Here is a 25,406-nt window from a genome sequence, read left to right as displayed (position 1 = left end):
AATTAACGTCTCCAGAAAATCTGCAACATAGTGACACTGAGAAATAAAGTATGTTACAGAGCAAGAAGATCACAGGGAAAAGACATTCCTTCTGGACACTGGACAGTAAGTGACTACACCACTACATCAATCTGACCTTGTGCAAGTCTAAGGAAAACAGTTATATGATATTTTTAAAAAAATTACTCACCTCAATTTAAAAAATACTGTTTCATTTGTACATGATAACAGATGTTAACATTCGGTGTCTCAGGGGAACAGGCTATCACTGTAACAGGGCTTGTTTTGCAAACAAAAGCCAGGAGGAATTTCACAATGTATGTGTAAGTGGTGAAAGCTAAACAGGCAGAAGAAAAATAACCTATTGATTGTTCCAATTTAGAAATCCATAGCTGAAAAGGGGTGATAAAAGTAAACCGGAACTCTATTTTTTTAACTCAAAAGTCTAAATCGCGAGAGCGAATATCTGTGAATGAACAGTAAAGGTAACTTTTTCCATGCAATATCCTTGCTATGACAAAACTTTTTTTTTTTTGTATTTCTTAAACATTATTAATCAACACTAAAAAGATTAATGTACTACAAGGTTTTACAGATAATAGACAAGTATTTGATATTTTGAGGGCTTTTCCAGCTTAAAAAGTTTTATTTTATTTTTTTATAAAACTTGCCTGCGAGAATGCATGCCTAATATTTGCTCTTCATTTCATTTTCTTAATCCTTGAAAATGAAACTAAGACAATTTTAGAAGCACAGGTAGAGATTTAAACTATTAAGTACCTTTTTGTTATTCAGCTGCCCAGACTCATCATTTTCTGATGACACACCGTACATTGTAAATCTTTCTGTTTTGCAGAGATGCTTTGCTAGCATATCATGTACATAAACAACAGGAAAAAATGGATGTAGTAATAAATACCCCACATCTCATATATTAGAATAAGTTTTCAATTCTCAAAAAAATAGATTCTCCTTTACAATATATCATTAAAATGCACTTTAGAGACTGGTTTTAAGTTTGTTCAGTTCAAAATTCTAAACACGACACAATTGTCAAGCTTTGAGAGGAAAACTTACCATAACATGTTTTCTTGTCTAAAGCCAGTTTCATCAGATGTGGACAGGCACACGCAGCACTTCTGTTGTGATTGATCAGACACATGTGAGAACATGGACCTCGGCCCTCATTGGCAGCGCACGGATTAGAAGCTAAAAATGAGTAATGAAATACACAAAATATCAAAACATCTTTTGGAACTAAGGGTTGCTAAACTATTGCAAACGACACTGGGGAGAGAGTGGTAAAAATTCAGTTTGAAGACAAACCCAGTGTCATTGATTGAGTTTGAATTCTAATCACCTTTTCTAGGCTAATATTCAACTCTTGTTCAAGCATCTATTTTTTAATAGATTTTGTTGCTGTTCGTACAGTCACAAATTTTATCATTGCAACTTCATAAAGCCACTGAATAAATTTTTCCCAACAATTTCTGAAGAATTGTACAGTCATAACCAGGACAAATGGCACAAAAAAATGTTAATATGATGAGGACCTGACAAGCAAATTTTGGTTTGTGAACAATTAAAGCTTAGTTTACGCAATGAATTTTGGCAAAATCAAAGTTACCTCTCCATTTTATTTACCTGCTTGAATATTAGTTGGAAATCTCACATGCAAAAATAATTTGAAAATACATGCCGAAGTATTTCCTAAGTATATTATTGCTTTAGTCGATGAGGACTGGGTTAGGGAACAATTAAATAGTCTGGACGTCCATAAATCCATGGGTCCAGATGGGATGCATCCGCAGGTGCTGAGGGAGCTGGCTGAAGTCATTGCTAGACCGCTATCCATCATTTTTGCCAAGTCTTGGGAAACGGGAGAGGTGCCCAAGGACTGGAGGAAAGCAAATGTCACTCCAGTCTTTAAAAAGGGCAAGAAGGAGGACCCGGGTAATTATAGACCGGTCAGCCTCACCTCTGTCCCTGGGAAAGTAATGGAACAGCTTATCCTTGGTGTCATCTCAAGGCACATCAGGGATAAGAGGGTCATTAGGGGCAGTCAGCATGGCTTTACCAAGGGTAAGTCATGCTTGACCAACCTCATAGCCTTTTATGAGAATGTAACAAGGTGGATGGATGATGGCAGAGTGGTGGATGTGGTCTACCTTGACTTCAGTAAAGCCTTTGACACAGTCCCTCACAGCATCCTCACAGCTAAATTGAGGAGGTGTGGTCTAGACAATAGAGTAGTGAGGTGGGTTGCAAACTGGCTTAAAGAGAGAAGCCAGAGAGTGGTGGTCAATGGTGCGGAGTCCAGTTGGAGGCCAGTATCTAGTGGAGTGCCTCAGGGGTCAGTACTGGGGCCAATATTATTCAATATATTCATTAATGATTTAGACGAGGGAATTGAGTGTACCATCAGCAAGTTTGCTGATGACACTAAGCTGGGAGGAGTGGCTGACACGCCAGAAGGCTGTGCCGCCATCCAGCGGGACCTGGACAGGCTGGAGAGTTGGGCGGGGGATAACCTGATGGAATTTAACAAGGGAAAGTGTAGAGTCCTGCATCTGGGCAGGAACAATCCCAAGTTCCAGTATAGGTTGGGGAATGACCTATTAGAGAGCAGTGTAGGGGAAAGGGACCTGGGGGTCCTGGTGGACAACAGGATGACCATGAGCCAGCACTGTGCCCTTGTGGCCAGGAAGGCCAATGGCATCCTTGGGTGTATTACAAGGGGGGTGGTCAGTAGATCGAGAGAGGTCCTCCTTCCCCTCTACTCCGCCCTGGTGAGACCCCATCTGGAATATTGTGTCCAGTTCTGGGGCCCTCAGTTCAAGAAGGACAGGGAACTGCTGGAGAGGGTCCAGTGTAAGGCAACAAAGATGATTAAGGGAGTGGAGCATCTCCCTTATGAAGAAAGGCTGAGGGAGCTGGGGCTCTTTAGTTTGGAGAAGAGGAGACTGAGGGGTGATCTTATTAATGTTTATAAATATATAAAGGGTGAGTGCCACGAGGATGGAGTCAGGCTCTTCTCAGTGGCAAACAATGATAGGACAAGGGGCAATGGGATCAAGCTGGAACACAAGAGGTTCCACTTAAATTTGAGAAAGAACTTCTTCTCAGTGAGGGTGCCAGAGCACTGGAACAGGCTACCCAGGGAGGTTGTGGAGTCTCCTTCCCTGGAGACATTCAAAGCCCGCCTGGACACATTCCTGTGTGACCTCACCTAGGCGTTCCTGCTCCAGCAGGGGGATTGGACTAGATGATCTTTTGAGGTCCCTTCCAATCCCAAACATACTGTGATACTGTGATATTATAGCTTTTTTTAAAGTAGCTTCCTATAGATCACTGATTGAACAATATGTGCTGAAATCTAGTGATTCAACCTCCTGCATTTTTTAGTGCTCTTAACACTGCTGCGAAGAGACTTAAAATTCAATCATATATTTTCTAAACCAGCATCTCCTCTAATTTATTTGCTAATCCAAAGCAGTAATTTCAGTGGAACCTCAACCTCTTTGCATGCATAAAACCATCTGTGGCAAGGATCTATGTAGGGCCTAAGAATAATAACCCCCAACTTTTCTTTCTGTGCAAGTGGCACATCATGTTCTTCCCTACCAGAGCTGCTGCTTCAGTGTGGAATTCAAAGAGAAGAACATAGAGAAGCAAAAATAAAAGGTGTACTGGTTAATGATCATGTTAAAGAGAGAGCTGTGGTTAAAGTGTGCTACAAAGAAGAGATGGTACAAGTTCTGTACTATCTGCACACACCTCACTTCCCTTCATATAGAATGGAATACAAATTTAGTGGAAAAATAAGTGTGACAAAGCAGATGCATTTGTTTCCATGTGCATGCACAACTGGAGGAGTAAACTACCATAATCTAAAAATTACTTATACCAGCACTTGTATATATATTCCTTCCATATTAATACTGATTTCATTGAATAACATCTAATCCCATTCTTCCTAATAAAAATAAATCCCTCAAAGGCAATTAAATATGCTATTGCTTTGACTTTCAAAAATTTGGGGTTTTAAATTTCCTTGTGCTAGTTCTAACACTTCTATTTCTACTGTGAATAACCACAGAATGTTTCCTTATTCACCTTTCCGTGCCACTTCTGATTTCACAGATTGCCATCACACAGACGCCTGTCTATAAGCTGTACTTCAAGAAGCACCAGCTTACCTGTCCGCCTTCAAAAAACCCTTCCCATTCTCTTGATCGGCCTGTCAAGCTTTCTCACTATCTTTTATATGATCTGGTGCAGTGTTCAAGATACAGGGGTGATATGGATTTATACAGCACAGTTCATGGGTTGCGGTTATTTATTTCTTTCCTAATCATTGCCACCAATCTATTTTCCTCTTGATCACAGCAACCCACAGAACCGGCATTTTCACCAACTGGCCAGCCTTTCGCATTATTTAATTGATTTCCACTGCTGATTGCTTGTCAATCTATTTCTCTTCCAGTACTGAGCACAGACACACATGTCACTCTTCGTCATCATCTTTCTTCTTGACTGCTCTCTAAAACAGTATTTAAACAAAATGTTTATTTTTCTGGACCAGTAACCCTTAAATAAAACAACCCATAGACATTCTCTCACCAGTTGATAAATGAGCAGTTACTCTTACAATCTCAGAATATGCTCTCACTATGGACCAACTTTCCCTGCATATTAGCTTCATATTGAACCTGTCCCTTCTTGGTATCAGGTTTAGCTAGGCAAAATTTTAATTTCACACTTTAATGGCACGCACCATGATTAAATTCTGCCTACACCTTCAAATATATGCACTGCAGTTAAATCAAAAGTATACCTTTAAATTGCTGATGATCTATTCCCACTCCTATTTAATATCAGTTATAGATCTAATTCTCTGCTCACTGTCAATGCTTTCTGTGGTATCGGTTTTCATAAGGACAAAGATCCTTCTGTCATCTCACTCAAGTTAAAACCTTGATGCTACCTGATGATATCTGATTATTCTAGCATTAATCTTTGAAATTTGCAAGTTAGGATTGGTCAGATAATGCATTAGTCCTAAAATAGATATTTATTTCCGATATTCACTATTGTTACTCCATTTTTTAATCATTCACTTGGAGAATTAGTCAGTATACCACCTAACAAAAATTTACACATTCACCATGAAACAAAAGAAACAAGAATATTATTAGCTCAAAGTTAGCACAACTCTTCATAATACTCCAATGTACATGGTATGACAGTTTTATGGTAATTCGGAACCTCTTTTTAAATGATTGTCTCTGTTTCCCACCCCTTCTAGTGTACAGTTTGAGAGGAAAGGACGCTAAAAAAATCCCCCCCAAAACCAACAAACCCCAACAACAAACACACACACACAACCACAAAACAAACACCCACAAAAAAACAACAGAGAAAAATGTAAGAAAAATGTAATTAATAATATAAACTCAAAACTAAGAAGGGACTACCTGGAATGACTGACCTTAAAAAAGCATACTTACACAACAGGCAGATAACAAACACGGATGTGAAAGTAAAACAGATGTTGTAATGCTAGGGTATTGCCATGTGGAAAGGCCAAAGGCAATAGTACTTTAAGGAGTGGGTGCTATACTTCATAGGAAACTGGCAAAAAAATCAGGAATTTACTCTTCAAGTAAGTAGCAAAAAAACAGTAATAAAGGATTAAATTAAATCGAAGCTTGAAAAGCTACACAAGAGCTACATGAGAGACTAAGAAATAAAATATCTGATAAAATACAATACATGTGCAGCAATATACAAGTAATAAACAATCTCAAGTTACATACACAAGGATAAGCACTGAAATAATATCCATATCTAAAAGATCCTTTTCTAAAGGAACAGATTATACTTATGAAATCACTGTCTAATACTCCTCTTACTACAAAAGCCAGGAAACACTGAACAGAATTATCAAGTATTAGGGTCAAAACAAGCACAATGAGGTACTTTGGCACACAGGGCAGAGTTACACACCAGAGACATCTGCTCAAGAGGTTGCAGACATGGAGAGATTGTCTAAGTTCAAAAGTCAACTAGAAAAGTCCATGCAAAAAGAATCAGTCAAAGGCTTTAAAGCCTTTGAAGCACAAAGACATTATCTGAGATTCAAAAATTATTGAGTTCCAGGTTCCTGGAAGCTGACGGTCTATCCAGGAGGAACATGGCTGTTGTATCTTCCCCCATGGCCATATATCCCTGTAGGCACCCTCTGACAACGTATTCCATTGTCAGAGACTGGTTTTTGAGTTAAGAAAAGGTAGGAAAGGCTGCTTTTCTAATTCCTGAAACAAACCCAGAACCTTCATAAGGCATAAAGGAATCCAATTTAAAGTTCAGAAATGCTGTATATGTTTTGCATAATGTACAATACATATACCAATCTTGCTGTTGGTTTTGAAGTACACAAGCAGCTTGTGATAAAATCTCAAAGTAATAATTTTTTTAAAATCCAATATAATTAAAATAGAACATCCAAAACTTCGCTCATGTGCATCTTTAAGCTACATTTCCATAAAAAGTTACTCCTTTTTAACAGCCAGCTATCCAGGCCTCAACAGAATCCTGTAACCAAACAGTGCCATGAAGTTAAAAGCTTTTCATGTTTTACTTAGAAAAGAGCCCAGTGGTACCAATATACTTCACATTCAGCAGTTATACTTCTTGTCCTGATTTTCAGTCTACAAAAATTCAATCTGCAAAATAATGTCATGACCATCTGTGTATGCGTGTTTGTTTTTTTTTTTCTTTTTTTAAATTCAAAGTAATATACTTGACAAATACAAAAAAACCTGGGGAATGTGTGAGGAATTCACAGCTTTCTAACTGTTTTCAAGCTGTGATCCTTCCAATGCACTATATTTACTCCTCTCATCACTGTCCTCAGTAGTACACCTCATGGTACAACTTCTTGTGCCTATAACAGAAGATCTTATTCTTCGCAGCAAGTGGAATTTTAAAATATTATGGCAGTTGAGAAAATATACTTCCTAGAAAACCTGTGTTTGCTATGTTAACAGCACTCCTGACACACAGCTTTGATTAAGTGAAGATGAGTAGGTGTCAAACTCACATTCCTGAGATGCAGCATTAGATCATGAAGCCTTCAAAAATCCCCTGTGGTTTACTAACAGAAGAACCTACCATCCACACGCACACCTTGTTGTATCTTTACTACCTTAAATTAGCATCTGTCCTAGATTAACTGAAATGACATTGCTTTAGGTTACAGTAATTTATATAGCGCTGCTCTACTTTATTTCAATCAAGATGAGTTGCATGAAATACTTTAAAAGCTAATAGACTTTCACATACATAGGTGACCCAGATGTACACCTACAGAGCCAAGACTACACAAAGTTTGTCCTTCGGTGCTGTATTTATACTGACATTTTGCAGTGGAAATCCGCTGTTAACTTTACCTTGGGATTCTAAACTGTATTTCGTCTTGTTTCATTTATTGCAAAATCCCTACAAAATCAAAGGAAAAATTAAGAAGAAATTACATAGTATCACCATTTTTCTCTAGGTCCAATAAAGCTACATAAGGGACATTTGCAGAAAGAAATTGCTTCCATTGGAAGAGAATAATTTAGAGCAAACCCAGAAAGCCAATCCTAAGTCGGATTTTGGTGTTTTCCACATCATAAAACAAAATCTGTAATTACACAACTTGATATTTGAACTTCTTGATTCCGGCAAATAAGTGCTGAAAATTCTTTTACAGCTTATCCCGTGCCTTGAAGCCAAGGTATCTGTGAGTATGGAACACTGATTCATGTCTCCCTAGGCTACAGTTTCTCTCTAAAGACGTTGCCTGGCCCCAGTCCAAACAGAAAATTGTTGTGTGTTCTGACAGCAAGAAATGGCTAATGAGAACTCCACTGCTCCTGTGAAACACCAAGTATCAAACACAGTTCCTCAAATCCCAAAGTTCAGGAAGTAACTAATTATAAAAATAAAACAAAGCAACAAAAAAAAGAAAGCTAAACAAAACCACTCAAACCCCATTACTTGAAAGGGTTGTTCAGAAATGTGTATTTACTTCGCCCATATTTTAAGATCCTTCTTTTGTCCAGAAGTCTGACAGGTTTCTTTTTTAGAATAGTACAGTGGCCTAAAAAGTAAATCTACAGAAGAGGCCCAAGGAACTTGACATCCACTGCAAACCAGCAACATTCTCCTTTAATGTAAGTTAATTATTTTTTATAAAAATGTATCCTGACACCCTGTCACATACTGCAAGGCAGATTAGGAGATGTTCACCGTGAGTCCTTATCACAGTTGTCATCATGCTTACACTCTCAAACTAACAGTGAATTGCATTCATTGTTCTGCTTTTTCCAATGCACGCTATCGAGAGCATTCTTCAAATGTGGTGACAGGGTGAATTTTACTTGCTGGTACTCATTTACATTAAAGCTATATCCATAGTCTTCTATGTGTAACTAATGCAGGACTGGGTTCCAAGATATTTACAAAGCCGCACTGAATTGTCAGGATTTAATGTTTTCAAGTAAAGATTGCTCAGAACCTACTAACATAAAAGTCTGAATAGCTTACTGTGCACTAAAAAGCCTGTGTGAGACGAAAAATAAAATATCATTTATTAATATATATTTTTAAAAAGCATGTGATACGAATTTTAAAGCAGCTTCCATTACCATCAACTTATTGGCAGAAGAGCTGAAATTTATTCAGAGATCACAGAACATTCTACAACTACTTGATGGTGATCCTCCAGTGGTATTTGTTACTTTCCTATATTAACATACAAATTAAGTCACCGTCTTCTGTTATATTATTCCATAGTTACCTTGTGGTTGACGGCTTGGATGATATATCTGAAGATCAAACGGCTGAGCACTTGTTTTTTGTATTACACTGACATTTTGTCCAGTCCATTTATTGGCTTTTGCAAGTGTATTGGTCCGCCAGTCCGTCCAATATACTTCACTCCCATACAAAGAAACAGCAAAAGGGTGTGAAAGATATTCATGACCACGTATAATCTCTATCATGCTGGTTCCATCATATAACGCAGAATAAATGGCATCTGATCTACAAGATAACCCCAATTTTATGATTACATAAAAATACAATAAAAATCTTACAAGTGTTACAACATAGGTGTAAAACATATAAAAACATTACTCTTACATACTGGTAAGACTAAAGAATGTTTACAGTGCCATCATTATGTTCAAAGATGATTTAGTTCACATTATTAATTTAACTAGGGATATGAAATACTGTTTTGTTTGTATACTGTTTTTAAATTCAAATTTACCTCCAGCAGGAAATACAGCAGGAAAATCAGTTTCTATTCAGATGAATTTATGGGAAAAAAACAGTGAACTGGGCTCCTGTGACCAAGGGCAGGATGGGTGGGGAAAGCTCCCTGAGAATCCTGGTCAGGGCCATTACAATCTGCTGGTACATACCATGAAAAACTATGTGTAATCCTAATGCAATAAAAGAAATATCCATACTTTACATTTGCACACAAGACTACGTACATAAGACTCTCTATGTACATAGTGTACATAACTACATTCCACTTACAATGTAGTTGACATTTCTGTACCTAAGAACAAGGATTTATAAACAGGTAAAAAGAATAGTGTGAACACTTTACCTGGCATCTGTCCATACTATTCTTTTTTCAAAGTGATCTACAGTAAGGCCATTAGGCCAGGCTCCAGTATCCATATCTTTATATATGATCTTTCTTTCTGCTCCACTCATGGAAGCAGATTCAATGCGAGGAAAATTTGCATCCCAGTCTGTCCAAAACAGAATTCTGGTGAGAGGAAAGGAAAATAATTATAAGAAAACATTAAAGCATGCAAATAATTTCAAGTGATTCAATAAGACAATAGTTGGGAAAAAGTTAATACATTCACATAGGAAAAAACATAGATGAATTTGGGTAACTACATAAATTCCTTGAAATAACAGGATAACATGGAAGTAATACTTCATTTTTAGTCTTAGAGCAATCAGGAGACATACTAAGCTTTTTAAAACTAAAAGTTAAGTAGCATTCCTTTTTTCACGTCCATTAATACAAATAGCAGCTTCTCTTGTCTTCCTTCTATAATTAGAAACACAGCTCATTAAAAAAAAAATATAATGAAAGCCTTTGAAAGCAATCCACAGATGAGGAGGATGAGGAGGGGGAAAAGGAAGAAATGTGATTTGAGGTAGCAAGGATTAAGGACCAGGCTGAACTAGAGATTTCCATTTCTAATTAAGAGTGGTCCAGTGAAGACCCCTAGATTTTGGTACCCCACTAACAAATTCTATACAGACTAATCTTGCTAAGAAATAGAAAAGTTGTGATGTATGATACATTCTCTCAGTTATAGAATCACAGAATCACTTCAGTTGGAAGAGACCATTAGGATCATCAAGTCCAACCTTAACCTAACTTCAGCACTAAACCATGTCCCTATGAACCTCGTCTGAACGCCTTTTAAACCCCTCCAAGGATGGTGACTCCACCACTGCCCTAGGCAATGTACTATTATGTATTATTTCTGATTTTTTTTTATTAAGAAGGAGAGCTTTCACCGGTATGAGCAAAGAAGTTTCATATTAAGTAATAAAAGCAGTGTCACCAAAGGGCCAAAAATATACTCTAACTGTTCTTGGCTCACTAAGTTTTTGATAATACACTTTTTGGTTTTTTTTGTATTATTTGTTAAAGGAAAAGAACACCAGTGATATGAAAACTTTTAATTAATTGTGAAGAGCTAACTGAAGAGAGTTAGACTGTGACAAAACTTTTGACAAGTCACATTGGACAACTTCAGTCCTGAACATCCATGCTAATGAGGCCCCTCCCTTTAGTGCCTGTGAACAATAGTAGATGCTACACTTAAATACTAAGGAATAAGGTACAGCTGAGTGGCTCGGCAGCCGGATGTGCGCGTCCCTGGGAGCGAGGCATCTGGGGGACTTGGCCACCAGAGGGACTGGGGGTCCAGGAGAACTGGCAGAGGGACCACAAGGTCTGGAGCCTGATTGAGAGACATGTACAGGTGTGGAAGCTGGGGACAGCGAGGCTCCAGGGCTGGTTACTGGGTAGGACTGGGTGCTTGTGCCCAGTGCGTGTGGTGTGATGGGATCCAAACCAGAAGCTGGTGTGGGGCTGCAGCCCTGGAGGTTGTACGTCCTGGGACCAGACATGTGGAGAGACTGTCAAAACTGAGGAAACCACATTATATATATATAAAATAAAAGACCTTAGTCCTTAACAGCCAGAGAGGTAACAGGATGAGGTCTTTGGTGCTGTTTGTATCAATGCTGAGAGCTTCTCTCTGACCTTACTGAAGCAAGTTCAGAGAAGGGAAAAGAAGGTGGTGAAGGGTCTGGAGCACAAGCGTGATGAGTGGCTGAGGGAACTGGGGCTGTTCAGCCTGGAGAACAGGTGCTGAGGGGAGACCTTATCACTGTCTACAACTGCCTGAAAGGAGGTTGGAGCATGGAGGAGGTTGGTCTCTTCTCCCAAGTAGCAAGTGATAGGAAGAGAGGAAATGGCCTCAAGTTGCACCCGGAGAGGTTTAGATTGGATATTAGGAAAAAAAAAAAAATCCTGTGTGGAAAGGGTTGTGAGGCATCGGAACAGGTTGCCCAGGGAAGTGGTGGAGTCACCATCCCTGGAGGGGTTGAACAGATGTGTAGATGAGGTTCTTAGGGACGTGGTTTAGAGGAGGACTTGGCAATGCTAGGTTAATGGTTGGACCTCATTATCTTAAAGCTCTTTTCCAATCAAAATGATTCTATGATTCTATTCTATGATTCTTTGTGGCCACACGTGTATCTGTATATATGTTTATTTATTAATATACACGCTGCTGTGTCTGAGAATACAAGCTCATCCTTACTTCAGGTTGGAATCAAAGGCATGGAGCTACAGCAGCCTCGTCTGCATTGGGATACAGAGTTTGTGCAATCCTAACCCAACTCTGAATCATCAGTGTTTGTTTATTCATATTTATGTGTGAAAAGATCAAAGAGATGTTCCCACCTGTGTTCAAAGATTTTACTCTTTCCTTACTTCTAACCAAGTGTAGCACACAATTGCTTCTGGCTTTTCCTAAGGGAGATTAGGCCTTCAGTTTCAGGAAAAGTGATTTGATTATTTTTCCCCTCCCAGTTGTTTAGTTTGAACAATTTATCTGCCAATTCTTCTGCCAATAGGATGCCTCTTTTTAAAGATCTTTATAGATAACCAATTCACTCTATGAATAAGCTTTCAAGCATGTGAACTGAGAGAGCAGAGTCATTACTCATTAAAGCATGTACTTCTTAATTCAGAATTTTAGATTCCAGAGGGACCTTGGGTCTGGCAGTCAGTGTTTCTGAAACAAATATTCAGTGAAGACATGTGATAGACCATAGTGGGTTCCTAAAAAACCCTAAATCTCAAGATTCTGTAAACTCATTGCGATTTGTGTTATTTTTGGTCACTTAAAAAACAAAAATCTTCCTTCTTTGAAAGGATGATAATTATGAGAAGAGGATGTAGCTATTGACCTTTACCTTTTGGCCTCTCTAAAAGGATGCAACTACACAAAAGATCAGGTAATGAATATTCTACAATGAGTTTATAATTTCATTTAGACTCAAAACATTGCTCTCCAAGAATTATAGTTTTTTGTAGTAGCAGATTGAATTTCAATACAGAATCAGAACCGGCACCGAGCTCAACATGGAGTTAAGGGCTCTGTGAACAGTTGCATTTCCTTTCCACTACTTAAGTCAACTTAAATTTTTATATAAATGACAGGTACTGGTTATTTTTGTTCTGCTGAAAAACAAGAAGCTAATTTTAAAAGGAAGCAAAAATAGCCTCAAAATACTTTCAATGTTAGTCTGTCTTCTTTACTGCGAAGACCTAAGAAACTGAATTGTGAAATACATTTATATGTTTGATAATTGCTAAAATTCCAATTTAAGGGGAAACTCTTTTTATTGTGTTAGCAAAATCAAACAATATATTAATTAAAGCATGTTTTCAAAAAACACCTAATTTTTGGCTTATTTTAATTATTTTTAATAATATGAAAACATTTTAATATTTATTAGAAACATTTAATTATGACAGGCATTAGATAAAATACATATTCATGGCAGTAGGCTGAATTTCCTATACTCAGTTGTGATTAATAATATTCCAGTTTATAGAATATGCCTTACAAATAGGTAGAAAAAATACTGACTGAAGTTGGCAAGCATTATCTCTGTTTTCAGATGGAGAACCAAACACAAAAGGTGGGTTTACCTCACTCCGCTTTTAGTCTTCCAGTAGCATGTAAGCTATATTTTTATAGTCCTACCAGAAACTCTGTCTCTAATTGAGATGAATCACCTTGGCACTAGGTAAATTTGTCCATTAACCACACAGGAGGGTTAGATCAAAGGTTCCAGTTACTACCATCCACATTAAAATAAAAATCAAATGAAACAATCACAATTTGGAAACAGAGCCCCCCACCTCCCAACTTACTTTTTCTTAATCCTGATTGTTGGGGCAAAACACACAAATAATGGATTGTATTTCACTCAAAACCTGCTTTCAAGAACTATTAAAAATTAGCAACTATAATTCACAGCAAAGGAAATCAATCTTACATTGAAACATGCACTTTAAAATACTTTGCAACAAAAAACATAATGTTTTCATAATTACCCATATCTGGGATCCAATGCAATAGCCCTTGGATGTTCCATAGCTCCTGCTATTAATGTTGTTCTCAAAGTGCCATCCAGTTTTGCTACTTCAATTTGGTCCAAATTACTGTCTATCCAGTATATGTTTCCTGCAATCCAATCCACAGTAAGACCCTCAGGTGTGGCCAGGCCGTGTTGTACTACCACCTCAATGGCACTAACACCTTGAAAAAACAGAAACAGGGAAAAAAGAGATTCTTAAAGAACTAATATAGTCTGATATAATGAACCTGGATATAACAGTCTATCATAGATGACCTCCAGAGGTCCCTTCTACCCCTAATCATATGCTCTTGTAGTGAATTTTTGGTTAATCTAACAGATGATACTACTTCGTTCCACATTACATTTTTTCTTTACAAATGTAATAGAACCACTGTAAATTAGTACACTTTCAACAATGTACTGATAAACTTCATTCCACACTAACACAAATTTATAGTTCTCTCATCCTTTAGTAAGTAAAGCTCTGAAACCTTCACTAAAGATCAGAGAAGACACACAGAGTAACACAGGAGATGTACATGTGCCCTAATACCAGGAACCTCTTCTGCAGCATTGTTCACCTCCCAGCGACTAGAAATAATAGAGAAAACCCACGCAGCTCTATTTCAGTTCGTTTTCAATCCGAAAAAGAGAAAAACCAAAAGACAGAATTGGCAGGGAGAACCTGTTTCGACTCCACGTTCTGAAAAGCTCTACAGTAAATAGCCTGACACATGGATAATTTATATTGTCACTGTCTACAAACAGTTCTCCCCTCGCGAATACTTCTTCTGGAGGGTCTCAACATTTTTCACACAAATGGCAACTACAAAAATACCCTGTTAGCCCTCAGGACTTCCAGGAAGGCACGGTGCTTTTTGCAGATGCTCATCAGTTCTTGACAGCTACAAGACCGAGGGAGTAAATTATTTCTCTTTTTAATAGAGTACAGAACTCACTTGGATTCTGGTACAGTGTGATTCTAACACAACATGACCACAAAGCACTGTCTTACTAGTTTCTTGCAAACACCACAACCATTAATGAAAAGTAGCAAGTCTTTGGCTGTCTTTATATACTTAGCAATGTAGGATATTTCTTTCCTGGCCTGGATCTGTGGATCTAAAAATACCCACAAATGCCATCTACAAAGGAGAAGAAAAAAATCCAAAAAACAAAACAAAAAAACATGTTGGAGAACATATACACGAATGCATGTCAACTTTTACAAAAAGCAAATTAAACATACTTATGACTGTTAGCTCACACAGGAATGAAAGCACCTAAACACTATACAATTATGGCGAAAAATCTTTCACCTAGTGATAGCGGATAATTTATCTGATGTTTGATAAATTCTTTTTCTTAATAAGGTTAAGGTAAATTACAACAAAATGAAAAAATAACATTGCAGTCATTGGACCAGGAATAACAGCCCTTTGCATTTGCCACCTTCTTCCCTCTCTAACCTGTTGGAAAAGGAAACTTCTACAACTAAAAATATTTTTCTAGCTCTACAACATGTACACACTGGACATAACACCTTTTCAAAAGCAGAATGCCACCCTAACTTCTGTTTCTGTGAATGATATCTCAGTTATGATTTATCGGGTCTAACACCCTGTAACTGCAGTTGTTCTTATTGTTAGGAAATTAAAGATGAAATTCATACCTCCAGTATCAGAGAGCTTGCCTCTGAAAATTTTGTCCTCTACCACATCCGTCCAGTACAGTAAACTCTGACTGAAGTGAAAATCAAGTGCTATTGTGTTTCTTAAACCAGGAACTAAGAGGCTGTAGTCACGTTTGTGAAGGTCAATTTTTCTGATCTCATGTCGAATAGAAAAAATTATGAATGCCTCAAATGGATCTGGAGAAGATTACACATTAAAAAATATATATATTGTTACATATTGATATAAATGGCAGGTGGAATAAGAACAACAGAATACTTTGTCAGGAGAAACAGATGATTAAAGCAATTCATATTCTGATAAGGAGTCTTTCAAATATATTTTTAGTCCCACAGACTTCTCACTTCTCCCTTCCAGCATTATCTTTGATCATAACTAGAGATATTAAACATTAAAGTCGGGAATATCAGACTTAACTATTGAACAATGTTTTGTAGTTCCACCACAAGGAGTCCATAATTAGAGCTTTAAAAGTTCTCATGTTATCAAAATTAAAACGTATTCTCATATGTTTTGGCAAAATGAATCCATTAAATTATATGTTTTTCTAAATGCCAGTTAGTTGAAACAATTAACCAAAATATATGTAATATACCTTTCGAACATATATAATGTATCTTTTGTTTTCAATTGAAGTGATTAAAAAAACCCTCACCCCAAACTACCATGCAAGAACATGAACATTATTACAGTTCTTACATATTCTAGATTAGGAAAAGTTTTTCAAACAAGTAGCTCTGCTAATAAAACAAAAAAGAAAGACAAAAATTGGATTGTGTAAACTGTTGAATCCACTCATTATATCTACTTTAATGAAGAAAGTTTTTCACACCAGTTCTTTTTTGTGGCAAAGTAACTGTTTTGGTCCCCCCCCAGTTCTTTTTCCTAGAGTGAAACACAAGCAATAGGGAGGTTTTTGTTTTGCATATAATTAAACCTTCTGAATTCTGAAAGGCTGAACATAAACATGAAATCTAAACATCTTACAAGAACAGATTCTTCTGTATGCTTACTATAATCTAAAAGAGTTCAAGTGCAATATATCAGCACAAATTATTTTGAAAAGTGTTTCAAGAGAAACTACGAAGAAGGGTATGAAAATATACAATTTATATTGACTTTCTATCTGAATAATGGAGCTCTGTACCATACATTCAGTTCAATCAATACAAATTTAAATGTGAATGCAACATTTAGTCTTTGGGAAGTCAGTAATGTAACAATAAATATGTCAGAAGAGCAAAAAGCAAACTAGATGAAAACAAGAGAGATGAAAAGTGGAGAACCTCTGAAGGAGGAAAACATGACACTTAAAACCTTCAAGAAATGAAGGGAAGAAGCAGAAATAAGGGCAAACAGGAGAAATTAAGGGAAAGACATCGAAAGAGACATGGGAAGAGAAACTAAGAAGACAAGAACTGTTCAATTCAAGAAATGTATTTCTATATATTTATTATTCCATGACTCGTACTTCTCTGGTAATTCATTAGATTCCTCTGACAAACACACTGATTCTGATACGCGATCCACAAAGAAAAAGAATCACATATATTACATTTTCAGCATTCATATTCCCATTAGTTTTCTGATGGACACTCACGTAAATGTTTTTATAATATTTTGAAAAAGTGAAGTCCTACATACTAACTTTACACTTCATTGCTATGTACTAGTGAAGTGTTTGACTATATATAGGAAAGTGTTATTTTAGATTGCAAAAAGATGTAGCTAAGGGCAAGGTAATAATTGTCGTCTGACTAATTTTTCTCTTCTGGAAAAAGGATTATGAATTACTGCTCTAATATAATCCATATCTACCGCCAGTTCAAGGCATTTTAAATCACTATGGCTATTTTAAGAATTACTTTATACCAACTGATATAGAAGTAGTTTGGCATGTGGGGGACTATTTATCTTTGCCAGATCAATTTGAACTCTACTTGTAATAGTATTATCTGAAAGCTTTTTCTCTATGTTAATTTAAGATCTCATGCACAGAGATGTAAATGGTGTGGACATTTTGAGGCTAAAAGATACACAAATGAGACTAAAATTGTGCTCACTTGACTAAAATGCTGTTCACACAGTCAACAACTCAAGTATCATGGGATCTGTCTTTCAGACTATTTATCATGCCTTTCAAATGAAATAAACTGAAAGGGGCCAAGACTATTATTGACTATAAAAGCATATGTCATATTTAATATGGAATAATTTTGTTGCTGCTTTAGGCATTAGAATGGTATCTTCACCACTTATAAAGAGAGTTATCTTTTTTCTTTATACCAGCTGAAATCCCATGTATGAGATCATACATTTAATATTATGTTATTTGAGGAAATCCGTGAAGTTCTATTTGTAACTTCAGACTCACATCAACATCAGTAAACACTTAGAAATAGCTCATGGACTTCGGAGAAACTGAGAAACCACAGTCTCACTTTTCTCACTTCTCATCATGAGCATATTTCACTTTGGGGTTTTCTCCCTTAGCTTCCAAATACTATTCATTTCTATTTACTTTAATTAAAAGTTTGTTTCAAGCTGTCCTCCACAAAGCTACTAACACTGTCTTAAATGCTTTTAATCCTTCCATTTCTGCAACCCAGTAGAAATACAGTTTTTCAGTTATTGGAGATGTCCATAATAAAACAAATTTGATCAATCAAAAGTCCATGAGAGTAAGACCAAGGTAGTGTCATAAAGTGAGAATTTTAACAGCAATAGAATACTGTTCAGATATACAGAACTAGAGTGATATGCCAGTGAAGCATGTTTTGAGTTTACTATCAGCGTAGCTCAGTAACATCTGAACAACATACGCTCCTGATCTCATATTGTAGGAGTAATTATTCACATATGACAGTAACAATCATGAAGACACAAGGACTCAATCTGGGGATCATTCCAGTTATTCCAGCCTGATGAATGTACAGCACATTCTTAATTAATTAAAACCAAAACAAAAACAAACAAAAAACCCCAAAAACCTCAAAGGCAAGAAATGTAAATTAAGATAACATCCATGACATGAAACTAAATCTTAATTATTCATTGCTTTGGCAAAAAGAAACATTATTTTTTTATTACACACAATAGATGTTTTGGCCGTAAGTAAATTATGGGCTTCATTACTACTGAAACAAAGTGTTAAAATTCTGTGTAAATGAGCTCAAACATTGTCAAAGCAGAAGGATCAGAATTTGCCTTTTCTAAAAGATGGACCATTAAGCCACTAAGTTGGCTGCTAACTACTAAACTACTTCAGGTGACTAGGAACAGGAAGCTTGGGCTTTTATTTCCACCTTACTGATTCAGACTTTTTTCATGCAATCCAAGTCAGGAAATGCTGAGTATCAGGAATAAATCAATCTCAATAATTATATCTGTGGAATTATGAAATATTCAAATAAATAATACACAGTTCAGAAGATATTTCTATTCAGAATTGATAAGATACTATTAAAAGAATACAGATAAAAAAGAATAAAAACATCAAATAATCCCAAACTGAAAGTTTGAAAAACTAGACAGCAAAAGTAATGCTATTTTTAACTCCCTACAGGAGGATTAAAGGCATGATGACAGTTTATATTGCACATACGTGTTTGTATTTCACACATGTGTTCATGCTGCACTTGACAAAGACACCCCTAGCATAGTTTCTAAATCATGCTTCAGTATGTATCAATAGGGAACAACGAGGGGATTCCTCTCTCCCCTTTTGGCTTGTGTTGGTTTTCTTCTTGATTGGTGAGCTGAACGGGATTTACTGATGTCAAAACACAAGTACCAGAATGTCATAGGTGAAAAAACAGCTTAAACTGTGAATGCTAACAGCCAGCAGATAATTGACTACATCTGCGTGCATCCACATCCAGAATTCAACTTCTGAACCCTTGTGTAGTACTAATGAGTCTCATGATGTCACAGATTGATCCATTTCTTCAAAATACATAGTAAATCTCTCATATTCCATATATATATATATATATATGTATATATATATGCTCTATATATTCAAATAACTTAGAAATTATTTGGTATTTACGCTCTTAGAAAGTCTTACAAGTAAAAAACTAATCCTGTAATACCCCTTCATCCTGCATCAAGAATAGGGACAGCTTTAATAAGTTCTTGAGATTGCTATCAGCACCACATTTGGATAATCCAAGTCTATACTACTTATTACAAAAACCAGAAATAACCTTTCACTAACTGGACACAACAACTATTAACATCTGGAGTACTGAAAATCCACTGAATTTCAGCTTACCAGTACTAATGCAATTTTCTCCATCCTTACTGAGCTTCCAGCCTTCGTAACATGAGCACTTGACGGTATTTTTATGCTGTTCACATACTTGACTACACTTAAGGTGCTTGGTACAGTAATCCATAATCTCACAAGTTTTGTTGTCTATACTCAGACTGAATCCTACTGGGCAAGAGCATATAATTCTTCCTCCAGGAACCACCGAACACTGATGGCTACATCCACCATTGTTAAGTGAACATTCATCTGAAATAACATGGGAAAACAAAACAAAACAAACAACATTAAGGGCCACAAGGGCTGCCAGTCATGTTGCATATTCTTAAAGTCACCAGGTCAACTAAAACACATAACAGGTCCCTAAGAAGCAGAAACTAAATCTTACATTTGTTAAACAGCTTTCTATAGTTATTTTTAGGATGATCTCATTTGTTAGTATTCAGCGTGGTAGTTTTATGCCAATCTCTCAGGGTTTTAGAATGGCAGACGTACAATGTATATATGTTTTTACAGACTTTCATGCATATTAATTCATTCACTTCGGAATTAAAGAGTGCCCATAGAGAGTCAGCCCAAAGACCATTGTATGTCAACCACCTTCAGTGGCAACCAAAATACTTCCTTTGCATCCAACCACTTGAGATTTTGTATCTATACCCCAAGCAACTTGCCAAAGAAACAGGCACAACTAAAGATCTAAAAATTAGGATTTCTTTATCCTCCTTTCCCAATAACAGTTACCATAGAATACTGCTTCTGCATTCTCTGTGTCACTGCTCCTACATTATATTCTGCAGGCAACTGAAGATTTGCAAAGTTCTGGCTAAATGGACTGAAGGTGATTTGTGAAACCTTTAAAGCAGCTGAATTAAAATATGATAATTGTGTCTAAGAAATTCTGTGACCTCTGGGCAAAAAAAAGCATAGAACTACTTCTTACCTCATAGTACTACTGATATCACTGGGAAGGCCAAACTAGTCCATTGCTGCACTGGAAAGTAGGCTTTACTTTTTTTTAAAATCTCTTTGTGTCTTTTAGTTGTTCTGTTTGATTCTAACAAGTCTCTGAAAACCTTGCTCATTTGTGATAAGATTTATAAACCAATAGTTCTATACAGCAGAATTATTTCCTTCCCTCTAACATGCAAACGTGTTGCCCAACATCCCACATTTTTCCTTCACTTCATGCTTAGGTATGTTTTAAAACTAAACAAATTAATGACTGCTGAAATACCTGTTGAGTAATAACACACAATCTAAAAGTTGTAAAAACTGTTAAAAACCAAGCTTGACCCTACACAGTATCCAACAGGATACAGGTGTCACAATGGGCTACTACTAGTAGGAAGCTAATTATCCATACACAAAAATAGCATAGAAATACAATAGATTAACTTATGTTATAATTTATTTCACCTGGAGTCTAGACAGCATGGGATCCACAGGTAGCTCTCAGAGAGGGTCCTCTGTCTTCGAGCTACAACTTAATTTTAACACATTCCAGAGGAACACTGAATTTAAGAGGACCACAGTGTAAAGATCTCTTTGCCACATCCTGCAGCAGTGACCTCCTGCGCTCAGCAATGCAGGTGACTTGGCTAACTAACTTGGTTAATTAACTAAATTTTTCCTATAAACCACGTTTCACTTCGTATCCCTAAACCATCCCTGTAGTACAACACTACTGCTATAGTATTGTAAGTTCTCTTAAAAATTATTAATTTTATCTTTGCATATATTTTATAAGAATGCAATTAGGTTATCTGTTATACTTCTGTCAGATTTATAAAATTATTTTTGTACATTTTGCACTGAATATAATCCACACTGTCTGACGTGCCATGAAATCCTTTCACCACCACTATCAAGGAGACAGGTTAACTCCTCCTAGTCATTCCAGTGCATTTCTTCATGAACACAGCTACTGACAGGATTCTATCAACTCAAGCTATTGTAATTTGAGAACTGCAAATTAGCTTAAATGCTTTCATATATACCAGAGCCTTTTAACCTGTTTACCTCCAGGAGTATTTTAAGGGATCAGGAAATTAAAGACTTACCTAAGCAACTATGATTTCCCTTATTTGAAGAAAACTAATACTTCAATCACAAACCCAGTGTCATTTAAAATATATAAAAATCCTCACACAGGTTACAGCGACAAAATTTCAGCAAGATTAACACAAGAATTACATTTCAACAGCACGTATTGTGACACACAACAGCAAGAATAAGCAGGAAAATGTGTCTAAAAGAAGTACCACAAAGATCGCCTTCATCAGATCCATCAGGACAATCTCTTCTCCCATTGCAGAGCTTCTCAGGCTGTAGGCAGATGGAGGTATCATTAGCACAAGGGTATTTTGGTGGTCCACACATATAGCCCTCGCAATTATCCTCATCAGACTGATCCTCACAATCAATATCGCCATCACATAGCCACGCTTTGCTAATGCATCTCCCTTGGAGAGAAGAGACAATAAACAAAGGAAATCAGACTGGAAGTAAACTTGGGAAAAAAACCTTCAGCAACATTACACAGATTTTTTTTCTTTTTTAAATTATGCTTTTCTATTAATAGGACTTTTTTAGATGAGTAGAAAGAAGCCAGCTTGAACTTACACTCTGAAGCATCGTCCAAATCACTGTTGACAGCCTAATTTTCCAAACACCACCAATTCTAATTATTTTTATGCTGAACAGAACCACATACAGGCAGGACACATCTTTAGAATCTAAGTTGAATGTACCAAATTTTTTTTTTAACTCTTATTTCACTTCATCACCTCCTTTATTTTCTACTCCAACAGCCTTCCACAGGAGCAATGGTTTCAAAGTAAGACATCCTATTGGCATGGTTTTGAGAAACAAATGTCTTTCTAGGAAGTGTACACACTATATTTGCAGATTATGTCAGATAAATGATCATTTTTTTAGGCAAAATAATTCTAGCAGATGAGATTTCTTATATTATTTTGGTTTTACTAAACCAGGGTACAGACTCCTTCAGTTCTCGAAACAGGGAGGGGAAATCCCACTTTTGGGCTGACCATCAACATTTAGAGATGCAAGAGAGTCTCTTGATTGAGAAAGCAGTTGTGAGCTTCGAAATCACCATGCACACATTAAATTAGAATTGTCCAAGCCAAGGATTTTAAGCCAGAGATTTTAACAGGGAAAAATAACTAAGATTGTGAATGCTACCACTGGTGTGTGTGTATGTGTAATGTTTATATCTGAAACTATATTTCAACCCTCAAGCATAAACTTGTGACTTGTTAGCTACAACCAGTTATAAATTTTGATAACACCCAGACTGAACAGAAATGATATGCATTTTATCTGCCCATTGATAAAGAGACAAGAGGTAGAACCATGGGTTAGGAAGCTGATCTTGCACTGTGTTTCTGCCCACAAACTATTTAGCTAGAGAAAAATCAGGCTGGAATGTGAAAGGAAGATCCTGGAAATGCACACAATGTATTAGAGCAACTAAATGTAACTGCCACAATACAGTAGCACATTTCAATATCCTTAAAAAAAAAAAAAGAAAACAAAATAAGGCTTAAGATTAGCACAATGCTTTCCATTTGATATTTTGGACTTCTTTTATGGGAAGGGCGCCATCATCCCCACAGAATGACAATGAGATAAAACACAGTGAAAATAGAACAACAGATATAATATGTTTCTGCAGCACCTCACAGGACAAGTGTGAGACTGTTTTAACTTTTGGTGAAGAAAAGCAAAAAGTGAAACTTCAGGATCATACTACAGTGAGTGTGGTTTCAAACAACAGGACATAATTTTACCAGTGCTTAATCACCTGGGAAACTCAAACCAGGAGTGGTGTCAATTAGAATGAAAAGCTTCCATCATTTTCTATAGTGGTCCAAGTCCCAGATGTCCTACACTGATAAGACAGAACTGCACAAAAACCAAAGTTGTGTGCATTATATGTATGCAGCTTACTGTTAAATGCAATCACAAGTGTTTTTAAAAGTGTCCATATTCATTACTATCTTGAAATGATCATTGATTTTATATACGACACAGCAGTAGAATGAAAGTTAATGGAAAATATCAACCTCAGGCAAACTAACCAGATCCCAGAATAAATTGATGTTGCTTTCAGTAGAGGTCCTAATCTGTTTTTTAATGTTTTATACATATAAATGTTTAGAGAGCAAATTAGTTTTCCTGCCTTTCTCTTACCTTAATGAAGATATATTTCATAATGAAAGATTCATCTTTCACTATGATAGCTATGACATGTTATTAAGTAGAATATACTTTCCAAGGAATTAATCTATGGCACAACTCTAAAGAGACAGACTTAATGAAGTATTATGACTACCTTGAAATCACTACTTGAAATTCACTGAAGTATTTTTGCTTTATTGCCCCTTATTGAAATTTACATTTTTGGTTTCCAGGAACCTTTTTAGTAAAAGTCCGTCATAAATTAATTGCCTCAATGGATATATCTGTTCTTTTCCATAGCTCTTTTGTGTAACACAGAAGAAACACATGTGAAGTAGTCAATCAGCAGTTGTGAAGCAATAGATATGTGAGAAAGTCCAATCCAAATAATTCTCCAATATTTTTAATTTCCTACCACTACTAGTAAATTCATCAGAATTAAGGGTCTATATACCATTCAGTCTTTGTTGGGATACTGAGCCCATGAAGTTTCTAAACCTTTTACATATTCAGCATTAGGAAAAGTGCTTTGGTGGTGCATTAATTGCATTCAGTTTCCTCTTACAGTTACTTCTTACTGCCTAAAGCTGTAATGCGTTCCTAACCTACAGAACGGACTCAATCTCATTCCCATCAAAATTAAAGCATGTTCTAATCTGACATATTTACCAAAATGCTGTGATAGTCAATGATCTTGCTTGTCTTGTAGAACACACCTGAGACTTAGACTGAACTACTTTGTTTCAAGAATATGGTCCTTTCTGTATTTAAAAGCTTTTAGTAGAAAGTAGATGTTGATAAATGTCTCCTAAATGAGACAGAAGAAAAAAATTTAGGCCCTGAAGAAGACAGCTGTTAGCACAGAAAACAACGATACCTTCAACTCAGGATAAAACCAGTATCGGAACAACATATATAATTTCCTAGTTTACTTGCTGTGGTAGTTTCTTTCTGTTTAAATTCTTAATGCCAACTGAATCCATCCCTCCAGTCAGAAATTTCATCATTCTGAACCATCATTATGTTCAAAAAGGTTATTACCTCACATACTCCTATCTTGCCTTACACTTCCCATTCAGACAATACCATTCCTGTTGCTCTCCCATCACTGTGATGATCATCCCTTGACTTTATTTCTTATGCACATTATTTTCCATTTCAAAGAAATCCTACTTCTTCTCATATTCTTTTGTTTTGTTTTCCTCTAATATATTATCAACATGTGAGAAAAAAGGTACAAAATAATAGCCCACAGAGCAGCATTAAAAATGGTATGATACAAAATGAACAGCTTCTTGAAAGAAATATAAAAAGCAATAAGTATGACAAATATACAATACAGTTAAGATCTACAGCTTACTAAACTGAAGTAGTCATGGCTATCTTGCAAATCAAGAAGTACTTGATTATGATAATTAGAGTAATTACATGGATTTTTAAGTAAGATTGCACAGATTCTGCTCTTGGTTCAGTAC

The 25,406-nt window shown here is 36.4% G+C and overlaps 1 protein-coding gene across 4 annotated transcripts in view; it reads right to left on the bottom strand.

Annotated features, from left to right (window-relative positions):
* Positions 1-25,406, bottom strand: part of LRP1B (LDL receptor related protein 1B) — a 687,296-nt gene that overhangs the window by 205,791 nt on the left and 456,099 nt on the right. For all 4 annotated transcript variants that reach the window (XM_065840662.2, XM_071810731.1, XM_071810729.1 and 1 more), the window contains exons 22-28: positions 21,990-22,190; positions 19,729-19,974; positions 15,431-15,628; positions 13,733-13,937; positions 9,671-9,835; positions 8,849-9,093; positions 1,078-1,209 (exon numbers count right to left, since the gene is read on the bottom strand). In XM_065840662.2, coding sequence (XP_065696734.1) covers positions 1,078-1,209; positions 8,849-9,093; positions 9,671-9,835; positions 13,733-13,937; positions 15,431-15,628; positions 19,729-19,974; positions 21,990-22,190 — 1,392 coding nt within the window. The remainder of the gene's footprint in view (positions 1-1,077; positions 1,210-8,848; positions 9,094-9,670; positions 9,836-13,732; positions 13,938-15,430; positions 15,629-19,728; positions 19,975-21,989; positions 22,191-25,406) is intronic.

This window comes from Patagioenas fasciata, chromosome 7 (genome assembly GCF_037038585.1).
Source record: "Patagioenas fasciata isolate bPatFas1 chromosome 7, bPatFas1.hap1, whole genome shotgun sequence".
Lineage (NCBI taxonomy): Eukaryota > Metazoa > Chordata > Aves > Columbiformes > Columbidae > Patagioenas > Patagioenas fasciata.
Note: the sequence above shows the minus strand (reverse complement) of the source record. Positions and strands in the feature narration are given on the sequence as shown.